The sequence below is a fragment of the Electrona antarctica genome (assembly GCF_951216825.1).
Source record: "Electrona antarctica genome assembly, chromosome: 1".
Lineage (NCBI taxonomy): Eukaryota > Metazoa > Chordata > Actinopteri > Myctophiformes > Myctophidae > Electrona > Electrona antarctica.
The window spans coordinates 6,311,340-6,338,309 of NC_136806.1; the positions used below are offsets into that span (position 1 = coordinate 6,311,340).

The following is a 26,970-nucleotide window of genomic DNA, read 5'->3' on the forward strand; positions in this document are numbered from 1 at the left end:
GTATGTGCACATGGGTTCACATGGGTGTGATTTTTATTTTTTAGCTCAGAAGCTGTCTTGACATACACAGACACACACACAAAAACACACATGCACACACGTGCACACACACTTATCGGAAAGTATGTTACCACTGTTAATTAACAAATTGGCGAGAGAGAGGGAGAGGAGAGAGAGAGAGAGAGAGAGAGTCTGCTCTCTGTGTGTGTGTGTGTGTGTGTGTGTGTGTGTGTGTGTGTAGAGAGAGAGAGAGAGAGAGAGAGAGACTAAAGGGATTATCAGGTGTCAGTTCAAGAGAGCATTTGCTTCCTTCATTGCTGGTCATCCTTAGAGGAAAGCCAACGTCTCTCCACATACATGGGAACAAACGGCGGTCTAGCTGCACCGCTGTTAGTGACAGCCTGTCCGACCCAATGAAGTGCTATATCTGTAGCCACCCTTTAGTTTAATCCAGGGCTGGATTTGCATGCAGTCAGAGTGCAGCCGGTACGGTGTGTGGACTGAAGGAGATTTCTCTTAAAGCCACATGGCTCCAAGCAGCAGGACTTGACGTGAAGAGGAATACGTGCCGTTCTTAATGTGGATCACCATATGGAGCTCACGACGACACCGCTCTTCTGTGGCGAACGCAACGAGCCGGAGGCCTTAATTCTGTTGTCCTAATATAGCAGAGCATTTACGGTTTTCTTTTGGAGTGTACAGTTGAACCTTCTTCATGGTCACTGGGATGACGTATAGAGGTCACACATTTTCCAGATGATGTAGTGTTTATTATTATTATATTTTTTCTGTGGTTCGATGTTCTGTTGTCGACGACAACGACAACCTGAGACAATGGAGGAGCTCGGCCTCTAGTAGCAGCCAGGTCCAGTGACCTCCAGGTCCAGTGACCTCCAGGACCTCCAGGTCCAGTGACCTCCAGGACCAGCTCCGCTGAGGCTTTCTGTTCCAACTTTTCACCACCTGGCAACTTGAGTGGGTAACCACGGATCATGTAGGCTGGGCCGCCAGGTCTGGCGCATCATGCATGGCAGGATTTGAGTGGACACAAAATTCGACGTCCCCTCGCCTCAGCATCCTAGGAGGGAGGGTCTGAAGAGGAGAGCGGTGGGGTACCCTGGTCCCCCCCGGGCCTCGGCATCCTAGGAGGGAGGGTGTGAAGAGGGTAGTGCGGGGTACCCTGGTCCCCCCGGGCCGTAAATGGTGTTGAAAACGGACGACCCTGCAGTCGGAGGGGGTTGGTTGAAAGCTCGGCAGAATGGCGTGGCGAGAGGGGGCGGCGGCCTGGCGATGGGGGACACGCCCACCATCATCACGGTGGTCGAAGAAGAGGACGAAGAGGCGGAGGCCGAGGTACAGTAGGGGTGGGCGATATGGTGATAAATGTCGTCTCCACGACACAATGTCTCCACCATATTCTCAGAAATATCGTATATAGCGTGACACAGTGAATGCACGTTCTTGACACTTTCGTTAGCCAAAATGAATACGTATTTTGGTCTAAATGGTCTGTTACTCCTTTTTCTTTTAGTTGGTGTTACCTTGTAGGTGGTCGTAGTGTTAAGTAACTTGAAGAATAACCATAAAAACGCATGACAAAATACTGTGATAATGTATCGTGACACTGCTTGAAAAAAAATGGTGATAATATTTTTCCTCAACATCGCCCACCCATGTAGTCCGAGGAGGAGGAGGAGGGGGAGTACTCGGACTACGTTTCCAACTACTGGGAGGACGACGACGAGGTGTACCAGGAGTTCGAGGAGCTGGACATGGACTCGCTGGACATGGACACGCAGAGTGTTGCCTCGGACGACTCCTTCTACCCGCCGGACGACTCGGTGGCGGCGCAGTGGCGCAGTCGCTCGCCCAGCCCCAGCCCCGAGCCCGAGGTCATCTCCTTCTTCAAGGCCTGCTGCAACAACAACTCCATCATCGTCAAGATCATGATCCGCCAGGGGGTCACCGAGGAGGAGGTGAAGGAGACGGACAGGAACAAAAGAGTAAGGTGTCAATCTGAACTGTTCACTATAGTCTTGCGTGGCCAGACTGACTGTGTTGCCTCTCGCAACGTTCAAATGCTCAAAGTCTGGAGCAACGGAAGCTCTGATCATGAGCAAGCGATAAAGCGGTGGTGAAGCCTAGTCTTTACATTCGCGCAAGTTTATCCTAATATACATCGAAATAATCTAATCATATATATAGCCTGCTGCTTAGCAGAAATGGAAATAAAAAAATAAAATATGAATATATATTCGTGAACCGAAATGGCAGCTTCCTTGCTAGGATTTTGAGAGGTGTAGTTCTAGACTCTGGGCTCCATCTTTCGGCAGGGGCCCTTTTTCCTTCATTTGGGGATTTAGTATTGTGTGAGAGGTGTGGCCCCGTAAAATGTGTTATCTTGTGCCACAGCCTAAGTCCCTAAAACACCTCCATTACCCCTCACATTATGCATAGGTGTGGTTTGGGCATTACAATGATTAAACCAATCACTGTGCCACCTGCCATTGCCTTTAGGATATCCATTATCCATTTAACATTATGCCCAGTGATTTACACTATGGCCCATGGCCATGGAAGAGCGACACACGTTGCTGCCTTGAAATATAGCCTATTTACATTTGATACAGAGGCCGGGTTGTTTTATGTCCAGTAGCTCCAACACAGCCTCACTCGTGCAAATCTAATAACTTCTTTGACTAGACAATTAAACACAATAAGCACAAGGAATTGACACTGCTGATTATAGTAAAATTCCAATCACAGAGATTTGTGAAGAATTAAGACAGAACGAGACCTCTGAGCTGTGAATGTTGTGCAACATGACTCAAGCCGAGGCAGCTCCAACTCAGGTCTCACCGTCTCAGAGTCAGGAGCACATTCTGTCAAACAGAAATCTGTCAAAACAGAATTCGCATTTGTGGTTTGAAAAGGCACTTTCCATTGTCCTAAACCTGTGTGCACAAGATAGCAAATATAGGGAAAGCGCATCAACACGCCTACAGATACACCTCCACCCGCAAATATAGTGGGTTGTGTGGCCGCAAGATAACGTTTACGCATAGTGGAAGCTCCTAAATGCGTAATTTACGGAAAATGTTTATTACTTGAGGATAAAGCATGGCATAAAATGGAGCCCTCTAAATAGCATTCGCAGATTGTGGAATAGTTGTCTGGCTACGCGGGACTAACCCATTGGGCACTGATGGCCTACTTGGAACGACGCAAGTTGGATATGAATGCCCCACCCAGTTATTATGTCTGTGTCCCTTTTATACCCATATATGGAGTTATTTGTCAGGCATGCCCAAATATGGAGTCTATGCAGATGTCAGAACATATTGTGATGTCAGAACAGGCCAGCTCCATATAGATCTATAGGGCCTCTGTCCAGAGCCTGCAGGGCAGAGGCCATTCGTGGCGTTTCTGGATAACCGTGGGTCCGACCGACTCGAGGCCGGGCACTGCATGGTGTTGGTGTCGTGGTGTGGAACGTGTGCAGCGAATTTGAAGTCGGTGGGACGAACGGTTCTCGAGTTACGTGGATTTCAGACATACACACACAGAGACTTGGTGCATTCATAGATAGCTAAGGCCTCACTCACACTGTTCCAACATGCATACAACATTTGTCTTGTGTCTTGTCCGTGTTTAATGGCCGCCCCAATGCATTTCCAATGGAAGTCACATGGTTTGACAATTTTTTTTGTTTGATGGCTGTGTTGTGCCCCCCTCCCCCGCATCAAACAAAAATGTTTTGTCAAACCATGTGACTTCCATTGGAAATGTAATGGGGCGGCCATTAAACACAGACAACACACAAGACAAATGTTGTATGCATGTTGCAGCAGTGTGAGTGAGGCCTTAGACCACTAAAGCTGCTACGATGTTTTGAAACTTATATCACAGCCAATTCCATGAACAAGGAAATCAAGACATCACAACAATGTCTTTGACTAATTATTGATTATCAAGATCAGACACATTGATTGATTGAATACTTTATTAGACAGAAATGCAAACCACAACAGAGTACAATCAAACACTTGGTCTTAAAAGGAAAGCTAAAAAACAAACAACAACAACGCGCACGCGTGTGCGTGTGCGTGTGCGTGTGGGTGGTGATCACCTGTCGAAGGGAGAAGTGATCATCCCACGCTTGGCGAGACCTATACGCCGAGGCTACCGACCTTTGACCTGGCCTGGTTTCCATCCTGACTCGCTGCGTTCCGTAATTGGTTTTGTCACTTCTTCTTCGCCACGAAGTGACAAAACAAATCACAACAAATCAGCGAGTCAGGATGGAAACCATAGGCTGTACCTTTGAACCTGCTGAAAGGTGGATACTGATCCATCGCTTTCTAAATCAGTTTCTAAATGCCTGGTCGTGCAAACTATAAGCAAAGTCAAAATCTAAAAACCAGAGAGTCAAACTTGCTTGAGCTTCACTGAACCCGCGTCAGCTGAGGAAATGTTCCCAGCAGCAGACACCGTCAGGACGCGTGGCCAGGGCAAACTGACTCCAGGTCAGCTGAGGGACACCGTCAGGACGCGTGGCCAGTGCAAACTGACTCCAGGTCAGCTGAGGGAAATGCTCCCAGCAGCAGACACCGTCAGGACGCGTGGCCAGGGAAAACTGACTCCAGGTCAGCTGAGGGAAATGTTCCCAGCAGCAGACACCGTCAGGACGCATGGCCCGGGCAAACTGACTCCAGGTCAGCTGAGGGAATGTTCCCAGCAGCAGACACCGTCAGGACGCGTGGCCCAACAAACTGACTCTAGGTCAGCTGAGGGAAATGTTCCCAGCAGCAGACACCGTCAGGACGCGTGGCCAGGGCAAACTGACTCCAGGTCAGCTGAGGAAATGTTCCCAGCAGCAGACACCGTCAGGACGCGTGGCCCGGGCAAACTGACTCCAGGTCAGCTGCTAGCTGTGCTCTCCTCGCGTCGAGGAGGGAGGAGGTCAGGGGACTTGATGTCCTCCTGTGGGGTAAATCCTCACTTAAGGCCGGTTGGTTAAGCCTCCGGCGACAGATGGAGAGTGTCGGTTGCAACAGAGAGCAACGCAGACCCCCAAGAAACAGCTTGAAATAACGCAGGGCTCAGCTTCTAACAGCTTAATCCCTGCATCATACCTCGTCGTGTGACGGTGGCGGTGTGTCGCGGAAAGGGCCGATCTACAAGCCAGTGGTGGAAAGTATGCCACAGACGAATTGATTGTATGGCTGATGCATGAGACTTATTGACTGATGCAAGCTCGCAATTAATTTCCAATGGGAGTCACATGGTTTGACACAACATTTTTGTTGTATGAGGGGGAGGGGGGCAGTCGAAACACAGCCGAAAGCCGTACAACACAAATGTCAAACCATGTGACTTCCTTTGGAAATGCATTGGGGCAAGATGTAAACAAACCCTTTCATACATCTAGCATGCATCAATGTTGTATTGCTAGATGCGAAGGTGTGAGTCGGGCCTAAGTCCACACTATTGATCCATAATGTATAAATGATAGATAAGGGTTCAGGACAACGAGGCCTTTTCGTGGAGGGGTCAGAATGAAATTTGGACTAAGGGGCGACTCACACGGTCGCAACAGATTGATGTATGCTTGTTGTATACAAAGGGTGTGATACATCTTGCCCCAATGCATTTCCAATGGGAGTCACATGGTTTGACACAACATTTGTGTTGTATGAGGGGGAGGGGGGGGGGGGGGGGGGGGGGCAGTCGAAACACAGCCGAAAGCCATACAACAGCTTGTAGTCCAAAATGTTGTATCAAACCATGTGACTTCCATTGGAAATGCATTGGGGCGGCCATGACACTTACATCTTGCTTACATCTAGCATGCATCAATGTTGTATGCTAGATCGAAAGGTGTGAGTGAGGCCTTAGACTGTTTTTTGTCTGTGGTACTTTACTATACATTTACTTAAAGAGAAAACTTCACCCTTTTTGCAAAGAAATATAATGTTAATGACGAAGATTTAGAACACTTTCCTGGTGGTCTTTGTGTGGCGTCCACCCCCCCCCCCCCCACACACACACACACACACCCCACTACACCCCTGACTGTACCTAAGTACAATTTTAACGTACTTGTAGTTTACTTGAGTATTTCCAATTTCTAGTACTTTTACTTCTACTCCACTACATCTCGAATGCTAATATTGTACTTTACTCCACCACATTTGTTTGAAAACTTTAGTTACTCGTTACTTTGTATAATTTGATTATTATTACAACATATACATTAACCACATCAACCCGTTCGGCCATTTGAAAAAAGCCGATCTATAAGCTCGCTGACCGTAAATCTTCTATTTTCCCTATTCTGTGGGGGAAAATCAATGAAATGGACTGATTTCTTTTTAAATGTTTTGAAACCATTTAGAACTTTTAGACATTAGACATTAACTTTAGACTAGACTTTTAGACATTAACATTAGACATAAATTCTGTCGGGTGGAAACCTTGCATGCCCAAAACCATTCCCTTTTAATCATTTTAAAAACAATTGAAAGTATAGTGAAAATCGCCGTTCCCACGTGCTCACAAACGCCTGGCATCGCGAGCCGTTGTGAACTTGTAGATCGGCGATTTTCACTCCTCTTGTGCGTCACCCTTGAGTGATGTGCAGGGCTGGGCAACTGACGATGGAGAGGGCCACTATATTTCCACACTCACTCCCTAGGGCCATATATTACCGTCGTAGCAAAAATAGCCGATCTACAAGCTCAAAACGCGCCGCGCTGCGACACGTTTTGAGCTTGTAGATCGGCTATTTTAGCTATATTCGAATTGAAATCTTGAATAATTTTTTGCTATTTTTTAATTGGAATCCTGAAAATTAACATTTTTATGTAATTTCAAATGCCTTTAATTATACTTGTGTTGAGCAATGCGCTACTAATTTAGACTGTACGTAATTAAAGCGGGTCATGTTTGCATGTTGTGTAAACAGCTGAAACCAATATTATTATTATTATCAGTATTCTGACATTAACCTGAGGGCCGCATTAAGTGAAGGTGGGGGCCGCATGTGGCCCCTGGGCCGCCAGTTGCCCACCCCTGAAGTAGGGCATTAACTAACAACAAAACATAAACGGTTTTAAAATATTGATTGATTGATTGATTGAAAATTGTATTAACAGTTTGCAGAATTACAGTACATTTCAAGCACAAACTCAATACAAAGGCTGTTAACTGTGAGTGGACGACCCAATTAAGCATTACACTTGTTTACAACAGGGTCCACCATGTTCAAATGTTCAAAACATTTAGAGACGTACAAATAGACACTTCTATATAGACAAAGAACAGTACAGGAATTCATCATAATGGAGGTAAAAAGGGAAAAGAAACATATACAGTGAGATATAATGGAGATCTGCAGGGTTACCTATAACGACGTCCCCAACGTAAGGACGCCATGTTATAAATGGTTCCAGGGTTACCTATAACGACGTCCCCAACGTAAGGACGCCATGTTATAAATGGTTCCAGGGTTACCTATAACGACGTCCCCAACGTAAGGACGCCATGTTATAAATGGTTCCAGGGTTACCTATAACGACGTCCCCAACGTAAGGACGCCATGTTATAAATGGTTCCAGGGTTACCTATAACGACGTCCCCAACGTAAGGACGCCATGTTATAAATGGTTCCAGGGTTACCTATAACGACGTCCCCAACGTAAGGACGCCATGTTATAAATGGTTCCAGGGTTACCTATAACGACGTCCCCAACGTAAGGACGCCATGTTATAAATGGTTCCAGGGTTACCTATAACGACGTCCCCAACGTAAGGACGCCATGTTATAAATGGTTCCAGGGTTCACTGGGACATTTAATTTACTCCACACTGGGTATCTATTTATCATTAGACTGGAACTCACCTACGCTTTCTATGGCATAGGCAGCTTCCGCCGGGAGAAACTACACGCTGCTGCATGAGACGAGACTAATTCATTAGAGCGACAGAGAGAGAGAGAGGAGTGTGTGTACGTGTGTGCGTCAATTTAACAAAGGTGCAGGCGATCAGAAATCAGCAGAGAGTGAGCGACGTTTGCGCTACTGTATGCCGAATTTTTTCTTTCTCCCTGGAAATAAAAACGTCTGTGTTTCCGAGGCTAATGAATGACCTGACACTAGTGACACCATGCACTTCCTGTTGCGTCATCTCATTATGCAGCGGGATTTAGATTGCTAATGAACCTGATTCTTACGCGTCATGCATGTAGTGGTGGAAAAACTACTCAATTGTTTTACGTAAGTAAAAGTACCAATACTACAAGTAAAAGTACGGAATTGAAAATGTACTTGAGTAAAAGTACAAAAGTATCCGCATCAAAATGTACTTAAAGTATTCATATTGCAGAATGACCCATTTCACAAGTTGAAATGTGTAGAAAATCTATTGAAAATAGCTGATCTACAAGCTCACAACGCGACGCATTGTGAGCTTGTAGATCAGCTATTTTCAAATGTATAGGGTTGAAGTGGTTAATGTATGTTTTCTAATCAAAATTTAAATCGCCAAAGTAACTAGTAACTAGTTTTCAAATAATTGTAGTGAAGTAAAAGTACAAATTGTGGCTCTGAGATGTAGTGGAGTAGAAGTAAAAGTACTGGAAATTGGAAATACTCAAGTAAAGTACAAACACCTAAAAATTGTACTTAAGTACAGTACTTAAGTAAAAGTACTTAGTTACTTTCCACCACTGCATGCATGGCATCAAAGATGGTTTATGTATGAAGATGGGCCAACTTCATTGGAGCCACTAGAGGCGAAATGGTACACAAAGCCTACAAATGGTCTCCTAAATATAGTAGGCGTGGTTTGCTTCTCCCCGACCTCCACCCTCCCCCCCTGACAACAACACTGTTTCCACACTCAGTCTAGTAGGTGGCAGTAATGCACCATTTAGGTTTGCCAACCGCCATGAAACCCGATAGAACAAGAAGACAACAACACTGACAAGTCATTTAACAAAGTACATTGAAAACAACTGACAAGGTGTACTTTTGAAATAGTCGTTTTAGTTTCTCGAAGTCCTACAACCATATAAATTCATGATTTGGATCTATCTCATTAAAAAGTCTCTCCCTAATAGAGTTGTAGAATGGACAATAAAAAATTCCTTTAGATCACAAAGACTACATAATCTATCCTCCTCAACCGTGCCTACATATCTGCCTGTCTCAATATGCAGACCAATTATGCCAGCTCTAATTTGGGCACATAAGGATCATTTCTAATCGTTTTAAATATGTCCATTCATTTCACATTATAATATTCACATATTATCATCTTAAATATGGGGTCAGAGCCCCCTATGTGTTGTCCGTGAAATTGCAGATGGACAGAGAGAGGCTTCCGGACTCATCTCAAATCTCGCGAGAGTTTGTTGCTGGGATAAAGAAATGTCATTAACAAAGTAGATTTTCTCCTGGTTTGTCTCGCTAAAAGAAGCCATTTTACTATGAATATCTTGTAAATATTGTGTGCCTTGTGATGATTTGGTCCAGTATTTAGTTCAGTGACCATGGAGTTAAGGAATGGTTCAGAAGCTGTGTTCTCGTTCACTCTCCCATTGGAAATGAATAGACTCCAACATTCTTCCTGTCTCCTAATAATGTTACCGCCCACCTCACGCAGATACAGGAAGTAAGCAAAGTTGGCCTCTCTTGCTAATTCTCCTCTTGGATGGCATCCAGAACGCTGGTCTCTGTACCAGCGGCCAGGTTCGGTACAATCATGCAGGCAAGGTATTTTCTCTCTGAAAATAGCAGATCTACAAGCTCACCACGCTCACACTCACAGATCTACAAGCTCACCACGCTCACACTCACAGATCTACAAGCTCACCACGCTCACACTCACTTGCGCACTAACAAAGATTTGAGAAATGATGAAACTAAACAAATGTATGAAATTCCATACAGTTTGTCCGAAGTCATTTAAAGGCTATTGACCCTGAATAATTGATTCCATAAATAAATACAAATCTAATAAGTAAGAAGTAGGGGAAAGAAATAGCCAATCTAAAAGTCGAAATTAAAAAAACGTTTGCTCTGAAAGAATATTATATTCAAAGATTTGTGCCGCATTTTCACGATTTTTCAAAAATAGCAGACCGGTGTAGATCTGCTATTTTTCAATAGCTAAAGTATACCATAATGCTTATGCATGTGGCCGGTTGGAATTGAGCCTCAGGGCCCACCATAGGGACAGTCCACTTCCTCATTGACAATCAGGTGACTATTTAAAGGCCCTGTCATCTGCTGAGATGTTTGGTGAACGCTGCCGAGGGTCTAGAGACCTGGGTCTGCTGCTGGGTTTTTAATTATACTAGTGCCAGGGTTGATAAGTAATGTGCCCTAGCTGTGCTACTGACCTCTCTCATGTGGCAGGAGGGAATGTGTGAGTACACATGGACATTTCAAGATCTAGCCACTGCTGCTTAGTTTATGTTAATTTTATATTTGATACTGATTATTTGAGCCATTTATTTTACTGTGTGAATTCAAGTTTTGTCTTTTGTTTGTTTCCCCCAATATTGAGCCAGTATTTGTAGTTTTAACTTTGTGTTCCACTAATAAATGAATGTATTTGGGGGAAGTTCATGTCTCATGTCTCACTGTGCGAACTTGTTTGTGGGGAACCCAATTTACAGAGTATTCACTTATCCATTCTATTCCTTGATACCTCAAGGTGGCGTAGTCGTACAATTTTAACGTCTAAGCGTAACTTTCTTGCCGCACCTGGTTACACTTAGTTAAAACACCAAAAGGGGTTCCCGTCCAGTTAAGTAAATGCTTTTCTTGTGCTTCCAGTCCGGCCTTATCGTGGCGTGCTACTCGGGCTACGTGGACGTGGTCATGGCCCTCTCCCAGTGTCCCTACATCGACATCAACTGATACTAATAAAAGGCCTTTCTTGTGCTTCCAGTCGGGGCTGATCGTGGCGTGCTACTCCGGCTACGTGGACGTGGTCATGGCCCTCTCCCAGTGTCCCTAATAAAAAGGCCTTTCTTGTGCTTCCAGTCGGGGCTGATCGTGGCGTGCTACTCAGGCTACGTGGACGTGGTCATGGCCCTCTCCCAGTGTCCCTACATCGACATCAACTGGCAGGACAACGAGGGAAACACCGCTCTCATCACAGCAGCACAAGCAGGTATTTGAGCATTGCTTTTTTTTCCACCGACAGAAGAGGCAGTTTAAAACAATGTTTCATGCAATTCAGTATCAGGGGGATTCGGTCGGGAGGCTGTAACAGACAACTGTATCAAATGTTATGGTACCGTTAGATTCTTAACCCATTCTGGACAGGAACCCCTTTTGGTGTTTTAACTAAGCATTATGTTGTACTTTAGCTATTGAAAAATAGCAGATCTACAAGCTCGTGGCGCGCTACGAGCTTGTAGGTCTGCTATTTTAGAAAAATCGTAAATGCGGCACAAATCTTTGAATATATATTCTTTCAGAGCGAACGTTTTTTTATTTCAACGTCGGGCCTAAATGGGTTTAATGTGAATATTTTATATATTTTTCTCCACTCTATATAACAAACAGCTTGAATCTGTTGCAACAACTGGAGCCAGAAAACTCCCAAATGGCACCAAACAAAAAAAAGCACATAAGCAACAGTCACTTCTTTGCTAGAAAATGTATACTTTGTCACGCGACGGTGTCGCACACTTCAAATATCCGACATGCAAGCCCACGACGCGCCGCATCCTCGCCACGCTGTGAGCTTGTATGTCGGCTGTGTACTTTCAGTGTGTGTTGCATGAGGACGAAAAGGCTAACCCGGGCGTTGGAATCATCACAGCCATCATTTCATAGCGATGCAGCCGCATGCATCAACCCTGGAACTCTGCACTCCTCCCGTGTGTGCTAACGATGATGAATGGCACCACACAGCCCTTCATTTTCTGCCTCATTAATCCATTTTGGGCGGGAACCCCTTGTTGTGTTTTAAGCGTTACGTTATACTTTAGCTATTGAAAAATAGCAGATCTACAAGCTCATAGCACGCCACCGAGTGGCACGCTATGAGCTTGTATAGGTCTGCTATTTTTGAAAAGTTGTGAAAATGTGGTGCAAATGTTTGAATATGTATTTCAGAGCGAACATTTTTAACTAAAATCTTTGCTTCTGGGGGGTTCCCTGGACAACATATTTTGAGATGGGGGTCCGTGGCCCAATAGAGATAATTCTGGGGGTCCTTGACATGAAAAAGGTTGAGCACAACTGACATAGAAACATCAGTCCAAAATGGGTTAAGGGCACTATTGATTCCCTTTCATGACAAACTACTTCACAACACCGAGTCACGGTGAAATGAGAAAATGAGTCGACACAAATACAGCACGGTGCTTTCTAAAGCCTAATTCATACTTCATCATCGCCATCATGCCCAAAGTAAACTGATTTTCGCCCTATTTATTTTTCTTCTTGAAAGCTGGTTATTTTCAATGAGCAAATAATTGTATTTGCCGCAGCTGTGTTGCTTACATTAAAGGAGAATTCCATGCTAGAAGGCTTTCTTACCTTTCTTTGTAGTTGTTACGTCCCCACCAAAGAGGTGCAGGTGTTATTTTGTGCAAAAGCGCATTATTGGCTATTTCCCCTACCATAATGAATGAATGAATGAATTGTATTGAATTGTATTGAATTGCATTGAATTGAATGGGGCTATGGGGTGTTGTGCTAATTTGCTTATTTCAATTTTTTTTAATATATCCTCTCCATATAATGTAAATAGTATCCCAAGCGGCACACTTTACTACTTATTTCGATGGAAATAAGTGAATTAGCACAAAAACCAACCCCAATTGAGGGCTTATGGTAGGGGAAATAGCCAATAATGCACTTTTGCACAAAATAACACCAGGACCTCTTTGGTGGGGACGTAACAACTACAAATAAAGGTAAGAAAGCCTTCTAGTATGGAATTCTCCTTTAAGGTTGTACTAATAATAAGGTATAATGTATTTTACCGTCTGTAGTTTCTAACCTGTGAAGGAAAACAAACTACACAATCAGCCTATAGTATCTTAGGGCTTTTTAACCCGGAAAAACTGTGGCATCGTTTTAGATTTGAGCTGTAAAAAGCACTATAGCAGCTACGTATGTGCGTGACATCATCGTGACCGGAATGCGGGAACGCCTACTGAGTGGCAAAAAATATATATATATAATTCAGGCCTTGACAGCCCATACATCCAAACAGAAAAGTCCTATCTGATTGTACACTGTTATGAAGCATTTATAAATATTTATAAGCAGTTTGTAGATGAGTAATAATCATGAACAATCATTGTTGAAATCCGTAAATGTTTACCTAAACTATGTTTAAACATAATTTATACGTTATTAGTAAGGTATTAGTAAGTAGTAAACTATTCACATAGGTATAAATGTTTAGGTAAACATTTACAGATGTCAACAAACAGTCTGTTCATGATTATTACTCATCTACAAACTGCTTATAAATGTTAATAAACGCTCTTTCTTTGTTGTTTCATAAAAGTCCACCATAGACATGTTATGAGCTATGCTTTCTGTCAAGCCATTTAATGAGGTTTAAATGGCTTCTCCCTCTGCTCCGCCACAACAGGTCACATAACCATCACCAACTTCCTCCTGAACTACTTCCCAGGACTGGACATCGAGAGGAGGAACTGCCACGGCTTCACCGCCATGATGAAGGCCGCCATGACGGGCCGCAAAGACTGCGTCAGAGCCCTCATGTTGAACGGTATAAAACATAACAGACTGCGTCAGAGGCCTCATGTTGAACGGTGTAAAACATAACGGACTGCGTCAGAGGCCTCATGTTGAACGGTATAAAACATAACAGACTGCGTCAGAGGCCTCATGTTGAACGGTATAAAACATAACAGACTGCGTCAGAGGTCTCATGTTGAACGGTATAAAACATAACAGACTGCGTCAGAGGCCTCATGTTGAACGGTATAAAACATAACAGACTGCGTCAGAGGCCTCATGTTGAACGGTATAAAACATAACAGACTGCGTCAGAGGCCTCATGTTGAACGGTATAAAACATAACAGACTGCGTCAGAGGCCTCATGTTGAACTGTATAAAACATAACAGACTGCGTCAGAGGCCTCATGTTGAACTGTATAAAACATAACAGACTGCGTCAGAGGCCTCATGTTGAACGGTATAAAACATAACAGACTGCGTCAGAGGCCTCATGTTGAACGGTATAAAACATAACAGACTGAGTCAGAGGCCTCATGTTGAATGGTATAAAACATAACAGACTGCGTCAGAGGCCTCATGTTGAACGGTATAAAACATAACAGACTGCGTCAGAGGCCTCATGTTGAACTGTATAAAACATAACAGACTGCGTCAGAGGCCTCATGTTGAACTGTATAAAACATAACAGACTGCGTCAGAGCCCTCATGTTGAACGGTATAAAACATAACAGACTGCGTCAGAGGCCTCATGTTGAAGGGGAAAACATAACAGACTGCGTCAGAGGCCTCATGTTGAAGGGGAAAACATAACGGACTGCGTCAGAGGCCTCATGTTGAAGGGGAAAACATAACAGACTGCGTCAGAGGCCTCATGTTGAATGGTATAAAACATAACAGACTGCGTCAGAGGCCTCATGTTGAACGGTATAAAACATAACAGACTGCGTCAGAGGCCTCATGTTGAACGGTATAAAACATAACAGACTGCGTCAGAGGCCTCATGTTGAACGGTATAAAACATAACAGACTGCGTCAGAGGCCTCATGTTGAACGGTATAAAACATAACAGACTGCGTCAGAGCCCTCATGTTGAACGGTATAAAACATAACAGACTGCGTCAGAGGCCTCATGTTGAACGGTATAAAACATAACAGACTGCGTCAGAGGCCTCATGTTGAACGGTATAAAACATAACAGACTGCGTCAGAGGCCTCATGTTGAACGGTATAAAACATAACAGACTGCGTCAGAGGCCTCATGTTGAACGGTATAAAACATAACAGACTGCGTCAGAGGCCTCATGTTGAACGGTATAAAACATAACGGACTGCGTCAGAGGCCTCATGTTGAATGGTATAAAACATAACAGACTGCGTCAGAGGCCTCATGTTGAACGGTATAAAACATAACAGACTGCGTCAGAGGCCTCATGTTGAACGGTATAAAACATAACAGACTGCGTCAGAGGCCTCATGTTGAACGGTATAACACATAACAGACTGCGTCAGAGGCCTCATGTTGAACGGTACCGTATAAAACATAACAGACTGCGTCAGAGGCCTCATGTTGAACGGTATAAAACATAACAGACTGCGTCAGAGGCCTCATGTTGAACGGTATAAAACATAACAGACTGCGTCAGAGGCCTCATGTTGAACGCTATAAAACATAACAGACTGCGTCAGAGGCCTCATGTTGAACGGTATAAAACATAACAGACTGCGTCAGAGGCCTCATGTTGAACGGTATAAAACATAACAGACTGCGTCAGAGGCCTCATGTTGAACGGTATAAAACATAACAGACTGCGTCAGAGGCCTCATGTTGAATGGTATAAAACATAACAGACTGCGTCAGAGGCCTCTGAATGGTATAAAACATAACAGACTGCGTCAGAGGCCTCATGTTGAACGGTATAAAACACAACAGACTGCGTCAGAGGCCTCATGTTGAACGGTATAAAACATAACAGACTGCGTCAGAGGCCTCATGTTGAACGGTATAAAACATAACAGACTGCGTCAGAGGCCTCATGTTGAACGGTATAAAACATAACAGACTGCGTCAGAGGCCTCATGTTGAACGGTATAAAACATAACAGACTGCGTCAGAGGCCTCATGTTGAACGGTATAAAACATAACAGACTGCGTCAGAGGCCTCATGTTGAATGGTATAAAACATAACAGACTGCGTCAGAGGCCTCATGTTGAACGGTATAAAACATAACAGACTGTGTCAGAGGCCTCATGTTGAACGGTATAAAACATAACAGACTGCGTCAGAGGCCTCATGTTGAACGGTATAAAACATAACAGACTGCGTCAGAGGCCTCATGTTGAACGGTATAAAACATAACAGACTGCGTCAGAGGCCTCATGTTGAACGGTATAAAACATAACAGACTGCGTCAGAGGCCTCATGTTGAACGGTATAAAACATAACAGACTGCGTCAGAGGCCTCATGTTGAATGGTATAAAACATAACAGACTGCGTCAGAGGCCTCATGTTGAACGGTATAAAACATAACAGACTGCGTCAGAGGCCTCATGTTGAACGGTATAAAACATAACAGACTGCGTCAGAGGCCTCATGTTGAACGGTATAAAACATAACAGACTGCGTCAGAGGCCTCATGTTGAACGGTATAAAACATAACAGACTGCGTCAGAGGCCTCATGTTGAACGGTATAAAACATAACAGACTCCGTCAGAGGCCTCATGTTGAACGGTATAAAACATAACAGACTGCGTCAGAGGCCTCATGTTGAACGGTATAAAACATAACAGACTGCGTCAGAGGCCTCATGTTGAACGGTATAAAACATAACAGACTGCGTCAGAGGCCTCATGTTGAACGGTATAAAACATAACAGACTGCGTCAGAGGCCTCATGTTGAACGGTATAAAACATAACAGACTGCGTCAGAGGCCTCATGTTGAACGGTATAAAACATAACAGACTGCGTCAGAGGCCTCATGTTGAACGGTATAAAACATAACAGACTGCGTCAGAGGCCTCATGTTGAACGGTATAAAACATAACAGACTGCGTCAGAGCCCTCATGTTGAACGGTATAAAACATAACAGACTGCGTCAGAGGCCTCATGTTGAACGGTATAAAACATAACAGACTGCGTCAGAGGCCTCATGTTGAACGGTATAAAACATAACAGACTGCGTCAGAGGCCTCATGTTGAACGGTATAAAACATAACAGACTGCGTCAGAGGCCTCATGTTGAACGGTATAAAACATAACAGACTGCGTCAGAGGCCTCATGTTGAACGGTATAAAACATAACAGACTGCGTCAGAGGCCTCATGTTGAACGCTATAAATAAAACATAACAGACTGCGTCAGAGGCCTCATGTTGAACGCTATAAATAAAACATAACAGACTGCGTCAGAGGCCTCATGTTGAACGCTATAAAACATAACAGACTGCGTCAGAGGCCTCATGTTGAACGCTATAAAACATAACAGACTGCGTCAGAGGCCTCATGTTGAATGCTATAAAACATAACAGACTGCGTCAGAGGCCTCATGTTGAATGCTATAAAACATAACAGACTGCGTCAGAGGCCTCATGTTGAATGGTATAAAACATAACAGACTGCGTCAGAGGCCTCATGTTGAACGGTATAAAACATAACAGACTGCGTCAGAGGCCTCATGTTGAACGGTATAAAACATAACAGACTGCGTCAGAGGCCTCATGTTGAACGGTATAAAACATAACAGACTGCGTCAGAGGCCTCATGTTGAACGGTATAAAACATAACAGACTGCGTCAGAGGCCTCATGTTGAACGGTATAAAACATAACAGACTGCGTCAGAGGCCTCATGTTGAACGGTATAAAACATAACAGACTGCATCAGAGGCCTCATGTTGAACGGTATAAAACATAACAGACTGCATCAGAGGCCTCATGTTGAACGGTATAAAACATAACAGACTGCATCAGAGGCCTCATGTTGAATGGTATAAAACATAACAGACTGCGTCAGAGGCCTCATGTTGAACGGTATAAAACATAACAGACTGCATCAGAGGCCTCATGTTGAACGGTATAAAACATAACAGACTGCGTCAGAGGCCTCATGTTGAACGGTATAAAACATAACAGACTGCGTCAGAGGCCTCATGTTGAACGGTATAAAACATAACAGACTGCGTCAGAGGCCTCATGTTGAACGGTATAAAACATAACAGACTGCGTCAGAGGCCTCATGTTGAACAGTATAAAACATAACAGACTGCGTCAGAGGCCTCATGTTGAATGGTATAAAACATAACAGACTGCGTCAGAGGCCTCATGTTGAATGGTATAAAACACAACAGACTGCGTCAGAGGCCTCATGTTGAACGGTATAAAACATAACAGACTGCGTCAGAGGCCTCATGTTGAACGGTATAAAACATAACAGACTGCGTCAGAGGCCTCATGTTGAACGGTATGAAACATAACAGACTGCGTCAGAGGCCTCATGTTGAACGGTATAAAACATAACAGACTGCGTCAGAGGCCTCATGTTGAACGGTATGAAACATAACAGACTGCGTCAGAGGCCTCATGTTGAACGGTATAAAACATAACAGACTGCGTCAGAGGCCTCGTGTTGAACGGTATAAAACATAACAGACTGCGTCAGAGGCCTCATGTTGAACGGTATAAAACATAACAGACTGCGTCAGAGGCCTCATGTTGAACGGTATAAAACATAACGGACTGCGTCAGAGGCCTCATGTTGAAGGTTATAAAACATAACAGACTGCGTCAGAGGCCTCATGTTGAATGGTATAAAACATAACAGACTGCGTCAGAGGCCTCATGTTGAATGGTATAAAACATAACAGACTGCATCAGAGGCCTCATGTTGAACGGTATAAAACATAACAGACTGCGTCAGAGGCCTCATGTTGAACGGTATAAAACATAACGGACTGCGTCAGAGGCCTCATGTTGAATGGTATAAAACATAACAGACTGCGTCAGAGGCCCCATGTTGAACGGTATAAAACATAACAGACTGCGTCAGAGGCCTCATGTTGAACGGTATAAAACATAACAGACTGCGTCAGAGGCCTCATGTTGAACGGTATAAAACATAACAGACTGCATCAGAGGCCTCATGTTGAACGGTATAAAACATAACAGACTGCGTCAGAGGCCTCATGTTGAACGGTATAAAACATAACAGACTGCATCAGAGGCCTCATGTTGAATGGTATAAAACATAACAGACTGCATCAGAGGCCTCATGTTGAACGGTATAAAACATAACAGACTGCATCAGAGGCCTCATGTTGAACGGTATAAAACATAACAGACTGCGTCAGAGGCCTCATGTTGAACGGTATAAAACATAACAGACTGCGTCAGAGGCCTCATTTTGAACGGTATAAAACATAACAGACTGCGTCAGAGGCCTCATGTTGAACGGTATAAAACATAACAGACTGCGTCAGAGGCCTCATGTTGAACAGTATAAAACATAACAGACTGCGTCAGAGGCCTCATGTTGAATGGTATAAAACATAACAGACTGCGTCAGAGGCCTCATGTTGAATGGTATAAAACACAACAGACTGCGTCAGAGGCCTCATGTTGAACGGTATAAAACATAACAGACTGCGTCAGAGGCCTCATGTTGAACGGTATAAAACATAACAGACTGCGTCAGAGGCCTCATGTTGAACGGTATGAAACATAACAGACTGCGTCAGAGGCCTCATGTTGAACGGTATAAAACATAACAGACTGCGTCAGAGGCCTCATGTTGAACGGTATGAAACATAACAGACTGCGTCAGAGGCCTCATGTTGAACGGTATAAAACATAACAGACTGCGTCAGAGGCCTCGTGTTGAACGGTATAAAACATAACAGACTGCGTCAGAGGCCTCATGTTGAACGGTATAAAACATAACAGACTGCGTCAGAGGCCTCATGTTGAACGGTATAAAACATAACGGACTGCGTCAGAGGCCTCTGAATGGTATAAAACAGAGGTTTTTAACCCTTTGCATATCAAGGTCCATTATTTATTCTGCATTTGAGCCACGGACCACCATTTGATGACATTTATTTAGCCTCTCGGCCCAAAGCTTTGAATATGTTGTTATTGTTAAAAATGTTGTCCACAATTCCATGCTGTATTAATTCTTATTAGGAGAGATAACAGGCAAACATTGATCAAAATAACAATTATTCTACTTCTAATATTATGAGGACTTTTTGTAAATTAAGTAAGATGTTTAACAATAATTTAACTCTTAAGCGTAACATGAAACCAAATGAACCCTTATGGGTCCATTTGGTTTCATTTTATGCTCTCAAGAGTTAAAGATCTATAAGGGTCCATTTGGTTACCAACTCTCCATCATTCAACATACTTTAAAATGTTTTAAAATAGTGAAAAAAAAGAAGAAAAAAAGGCAAATAAGTTTAGCAATAAGGAAACAAGATATACCGGTAGCTCAAAGATTGCATCACAGCCGTCATGTTAAATGGTAAAACATAAATAACGGTAAAGGAAGCGTAGCATTAGTTCATGCTGTTAAAACTACATTAACATTTCAAAAGAATTCCATTACAAAGCTTTCTAAGTTTCATTAGTTTTCGTCCTGGGGAGACTAAAACGTTTGAGAACCACTGCCTATTTTTCCACACTTGACCAATTATAATATTATGATTATTATGATTATTATTATTACCCTTATTAAAACCCATTTTGGGCGGGAACCCCTTTTGGTGTTAGCATTATGTTATGCTTTAGCTATTGAAAAATCAAAGAACGACTGACATAGAAACATAGCTTTTTCAGAAAACTGTCATTTTCAAATAGACATTTTTTTAATCTGATCTCAGGTCAAAATGGGTTAATATTATTGCTGACCGTGTGCTTTCCACTGCATGTCCAGGTGCAGAGGTGGAGGCGCGGGACTACGGGCGTAAGATGACCCCGAGGGAGTGGGCTCTGTTCACGGGTCGCTACGACACGGTGGACATGATGGACATGCTGATGGCCCAGCCCTGTGCCGAGCAGTTCTGTGACACCTTCTCCATGGAGTGGCCCATGTTGGAGGTACCATAATGAGCACCCGTTGTACAAATGTCATCAATGCACCGAAAAAGGGACAAAATCACGTTTAATCAGAGCATTGAATGCTCTCAGTAGCTATACTGACGTACCAATAAATGGTAAATGGTGCATTTATATAGTGCCTTTATCCAAGGCGCTTTACGTAGATTGTGCATTACATTCACACACACATTCACACACACATTCACACACCGATGGCGGCGGAAACCATGCAAGGCACCAATCAGCACATCAGGAGCAATTAGGGGTTCAGTGTCTTGCTCAAGGACACTTCGACACTAACTCTGGGGGAGCCCACCACAGGGTTCAAACTGGCAACCTTGCGGTTACTGCATCCAGCCACTCTACCCCTGAGCCCATCTCAGCGATGGCGCGCGTTGTCAACGGTCTTTGGTGGCCGGTTAAGACTCATATGAGGTTAGGGGACGTACGTGACCGGTTAAGACTGAGGTTAGGGTTAGGGTTAGATTTAGTGTTAGGGTTATTAATGTCGGACAACGCGCGTCACCGCCGTCACAAGCTCGATCTGGCTCTATGTTTTTACCTCACAAGGCGCGAGGCCTCGCAAGGCGCGAGGCCTCGCAAGGCGTGAGGCCTCGCAGCCGTGAGGCCCTGTGAGGCCGCACCGTTCGCACTACCTAAAAAGCGGCTCTGCGTTTGAGCAGACTAACATCAGTCACTTTCCCATTCAATGTAGTAGAGCTGACTGTGTGCACCTCAGATATCTTGTCTCCGCCTACAGGAAATACGTTGGCTGTGACCAGGGGACCCGCCTCTGAGTGTGTCTACTATAGTGTGTATATAGTCAATCAATTCAATGTACAGATATTCTACTGTTAGACGTTCTATGTTTACTTATGATCCTAGATGACTATTTATATGTATTTAATGTATTACCTTGTGTTGTTCTAGATTAAAGGAGAATTCCATGCTAGAAGGCTTTCTTACCTTTATTTGTAGTTGTTACGTTCCCACCAAAGAGGTCCAGGTGTTATTTTGTGCAAAAGCGCATTTTTTTTACCATAAGCCCTCAATGAATTGCATTGAATTGAATGGGGCTATGGGGTGTTAGCCAATTTATTTTGTATATATCCTCTCTTCATATAATGTAAATAGTATCCCAAGTGGCACACTTTACTACTTATTTCGATGGAAATAAGCGAAATTGCACAAAAACCCAACCCCCATTGAGGGCTTATATTAGGGGAAATAGCCAATAATGCACAGGGGACGTTTTGCACACCTCTTTGGTGGGGACGCAACAACAACAAATAAAGGTAAGAAAGCCTTCTAGTATGGAATTCTCCTTTAAGAGCGACTGCTAAATGCCTAAATTGTAAATGCCCTGCTGGTCATTAAGTCTGTGTGTGTGTGTGTGCGCGCGCGTGTGTGTGTGTGTGCGTGTGCGTGTGTGTGTGTGTGCGTGTGTTTCAGGAGCGCGTGGCCCGGGCCCTGCAGCCTCTCTCCTGCGTGCGGCGTCTGGCCGACCTCCTGCTCCCGCGCTGCTCCTTCCTCCTCCGCTTCTTCTCCCTCGGCGGCAACAAGATCGCGCCCGTGGACGACGGCGTCCTGGACCACATGGTGCGCGTGACCACGTGCCTGGCGTCGCCGCTCATCGCCACGGCGTGCCACACGGTGGCGCCGGGCAGCGCGCCCTGCCTGGGCCGCCGACGCTTCGCCGTGCAGGAGATCCTGCGCAAGCGGCGGCTGGAGGAGCTGAAGCGCATGGGCCCCGACAGGCTCAACATCTACAAGAGGCTCTTCATGAACAGCAGGGTGCAGCTCGTACCCAAGAAGCAGGTACTGTACACCGTAAAGCAGTGGTTCAGTGGTTCAAGAAGCAGGTACTGTACACCAGGGGTTCTCAACCCGTGGGTCGCGACCCCTCGGGGGGTCGCCAAATTATTTTAGGGGGTCCCCAAATTATTTTCAAAAAAAAAAAAAAAAAAAAAAAAAAAAAAAAAGATTTTATTTTTTATTTATTTTTTCACGATTTTTCAAAAATAGCAGACCTACAAGCTCGTAGCGCGCGGTGGCGCGCTATGAGCTTGTAGATCTGCTATTTTTAAATAGCTAAATTATAACAATGCTTAAAACACCAAAAGGGGTTCCCGCCCAAAATGGTTTAAGGTTATTGTAGCAGTCAATTTATATTGGGGGTCGGGAGGGGGCGGGGCGGGGGTCCCGAGACGTTGCCAAAGCATTTTCGGGGGTCCCCGGCCAAAAACGTTGAGAACCCCTGCTGTACACCAGTGGTTCCCAAAGTGGGGTCCGGGGACCCCCAGGGGTACCTGAGGGAGTTCCAGGGGGGACCCAGCTATATAGTTTGGAACCAAATGGACCCCTTATGGGTCTGTAACTCTGAGAGTGTACAAATGGAACCAAATTGACCCTAACAGGTCCATTTGGTTCCATTTGTACACTCTCAGAGTTAAAATAACATTGATTTTACAATATAAATTGGGGGTCCCAGAGACAGAAATGCCATTAAATGGGGGTCCGTAGACTAATGCATGTCAAACTGGGGGTCCTTGAAATTAAACGGGTTGAGAATCACTGCTAGAGCCGTACAAATCTTCTCTTATAGTGGTCCCTGGCATGTATTTTCAAATGGGGGTCCGTAGGCTAATTTGTGTCAATTTGGGGGTCCTTGACATGATAATGTTTGGGAACCACTGCTGTACACCGTAAAGCAGTGGGTTCCCAAACGTTTTCATGTCAAGGACCCCCAAATTGGCACTAAGACCCCTTTTCCACCGGTCGGCTCCCACCGGTTCACTTCTTTTTGGTTCTTAGTCCATGAGCCATGGATCGAGCTCCAAAATTGGAACGTTAATTGTGAATTGAGTGGGCCAAACCATACCTATATTAGATTGGTATCCACATGAAACTTCCCCAGTTGATTACTTACACAAAGACAATGATTTATTGTATTACAATTGTTTTACTTTTAAATATGCAAATGAGGCATTATATAGGAAAATATGCAAAAAAAAAGAAAATATGAAAAAGCTACTACTGTGGAAGGGTCATCATATATTAATTTACTTATATTGATCCTACAAACAATGTAGGTATAGTTTTGCACACTCAATTAACGTTCTAGCTCATGGACTAAGAACCAAAAACAAGTTAAAGAACTGAACCAACCGGTGGAAAAGGGGTCTATGTAGCCCGCGGAACCTCATTTGAAGAGAAATCAAATCATAGAAATCAGTCAATTGAGTTTGTGGGGAGGGGGGGAGGGGGGCTTAGTGGGGGCTAAGCCTCCACCAGAGGGGGCTAAAGCCCCCCTAGCCGTCCCTGGAGCCGTCCCTGTTGTCTAAGCTAAGGGACCTATTTTTGCCAGTGCCTTACCCCTTTATATCCATAAACTTCTTTGCCTTTTTTTTTTCTTTTTACTATTTTGAAAAACATTTTAAAATCGTTTAAGTAGCCGATCAACAAGCTCACAACGTGTCGATGTAGTATTATTAAAGTATTTTAAAATGTTTTTCAAAATAGTGAAAAAAGGAAAACAAATAAGTTTAGGGACAAGGGGTTTAGCATGGAAGAAAATAGAGCCTTTAGTCCAGTAAAACTAGACTAACACTAAAGCATTTCATGACTAAAATATGACTAAATTAAATTGATATTCAAAAAGAAAGACTATGACTATATATAATAACTACATTAAACTGTGCTGTCCACATCACCCCCCCAGGTGCGACGGGCCAGCCTGCAGCCGCAGCTCCTGCAGGAAGTGGCGGCCGTGTCGTCGCTGGCCGTGCGGCGTGCCAGCCTCCTGCCTCTCAACATGATGCGGAGGAGCAGCGTGCGGCCGGGCCTCGTGGTGCCCAAGGTGAGGCTCTGCAAGGCGCCCTCGCCCAGCCTCCTCCCGTCGGGGTTCCCCCGGAGGGGCCGCAGCGCCGGGCAGCTCCAGGTCCCCAAGTGGAACTACAAGATGAAGAGGGAGGAGCGCAGGCAGGAGGAGGAGAGGCAGCGCGTGCTCCCCTTGCTGCGGAGGAGGTGACGGAAGGAAGGAAGGAAGGAAGGGGGAAGCCGCGTATCTGCGTTACACGTACACATAATAATGAATTGCATTTTTATAGCGCTTTTCCAAGTGCTCAAAGCGCTTTACAATGGTTCATTCATTCATACATTGGGAGGTGAAGTGGCGAACAGTCGACGCCAGCGTCCTCACTTCCCACATTCACACACCAATGGTGGCGAGCTCACACCGACCGACTCATTGGAGGCAATGTAGGGTTCAGTGTCTTGCCCAAGGACACTTCGACATGTGGACAGGAGGAGCCGGGATTCGAACCGCCGACCCAGGGATCATTGGACGACCTGCTCTACCTCCTGAGCCACAGTCGCACATCCATGCACTGACTAAAATCCAGGTGCCTGGCCGGGGTTATCGGATAACCAAGACATTTCTCCCCGTCCCAAGGGGTATACCTGGGCCCAAAAAAAGAGTTTGAGAAGCCCTGGTGTAAAGGAACCATTAATACACCGTTTTAAGTTTGGGAGCATCGTCCAGTGTGCAGACCTTAATACCTTTCTGTTTCAAACGTATCTACAGTTTGTTCCCCCCGGGTTCTGTGTTCTCCGCTTACAACAATAACGCCTAAAGCCTAAACCCTAATTAAGGTAAGTGCGGGGAACATAGAATCCGGGTAACATAGAACATATGGATGACCCCGATGCGGGGCGGTGTGGTGGGACTCGTGGGAGAGAGGAGGAAGCGATGAGCCAGAGGATGTGATCCATCTAATCCTGAGTCATTGAAATTCCCTGACTCCCTGATTCAGCCATATGGGATTTCTCCATGATAATGTATTGCTCAGCGGAGGCTACTGTGGAAAGACACAACCGTTGGGGATTGGTTATTAATATTAGCCCCAACGCGTGGCGGTCGGGGCAAATTGGTCCGTCCGTCCGTCCTTACGCCTCAACACTAGCTTGATTGCCATGGAATTTACTGTTAACCTTCCTATTCCCTGGAGGACGGACCGACGGACCCTACTGGTTTACAGGTGACCCCATGGGCTTTCCTCTAGCACAAACCCTTAGGTCAAACTTTGCATTTGCACACAGTTATCTCCCAATCTGCCTGTAATAATAATGTTTTTTTTTTTATCTCAATTTCGTTTTGATTTGTAGCCCCACTAGTGAATCTGGGGGCCTTTGGGGAGGCAATTTGGTCTGGTTTGGCATCGGGAGGAGTACAAGCCTCTATAGCCGCCACTAGCACGGCTTTTGGACACTTTTCTTGTAAATATTTCCGTTGTGAAAACCCCCAAAAGGCTCTATGCCTTAGAGTATATGAATAGAGACGGCACCCGGAGGAAACCCTGAGGCGAAATGGTCATAGTGGCCAAATTTGGTATTGCAGCACTGGCCCAAAGGGAATGTTCCCTTTTTAATCAATGAAGGGTGGCTTCACTGCCCGTGTTGCGTTGCGTTGACGGAGACGCGACGTGTGCATTAAAATTGAACCGGTGCGTTTTTTGACGCACGCGACGGAGACGCAACGCGTCCGGTGGAGCCCTGGCGTTAGACATACTGCATAGCCTATACTAACAGTCTGACAGGCATTAGTCTGACAACAGCCTCGCTCCCGACATGCGTGGCCGGTTACAACTAACCCGTGGCAGGTTAAACGCTAACCTGTGCGATGTTAAGATGTTAACCCCCTGGCTTCCTGTGAGGTTATAGGTTGAGGGTTGGGTTTTTGGTATAGCGTGTCGGACTAGCGCCTGTCGGACTGTTAGAACGTCGGACCAAACACATGCAACCTGTGCATATAGAGCCTGTTGTACCAATATGATGGCCAGAAACAGGAAATCAGACCTTATAACACCTCGTGCCAGAGGGCAAGAGTTTGAGCATACACGACGGTAACGGTGTACCCAGGTTGTTGTTGACTCAAGAGGACCTCAAGGAACTGTTCTGTGTTTCTACTGCTGACCTAGCGGAGTAGCGGTATCTGTCTCCTCTGGGCAGGCCATGGAGTGGACTAATAAAACACTGCACTGGCATCGCAGAGCTTTTGAGTGAACTCTCATTGTTGACACAATATGTATAATGTAATGTCATTGGTTGTTTAAAGACTGCACCCTAAATAAT

General features: G+C 44.7%; 1 protein-coding gene across 1 annotated transcript; it reads left to right on the forward strand.

The window, feature by feature from the left end:
• Nucleotides 1-1,200: 1,200 nt before the first annotated feature.
• ankrd33bb (ankyrin repeat domain 33Bb) lies at nt 1,201-26,970 on the forward strand (the record flags this gene model as incomplete). Its single annotated transcript, XM_079507306.1, has 7 exons — nt 1,201-1,353; nt 1,680-2,003; nt 11,055-11,184; nt 13,633-13,773; nt 20,675-20,838; nt 22,291-22,656; nt 24,560-26,970. The coding sequence occupies 7 exons, from the start codon at nt 1,201-1,203 to the stop codon at nt 24,866-24,868; spliced, it is 1,587 nt and encodes a 528-aa protein (XP_079363432.1). The 3' UTR covers nt 24,869-26,970.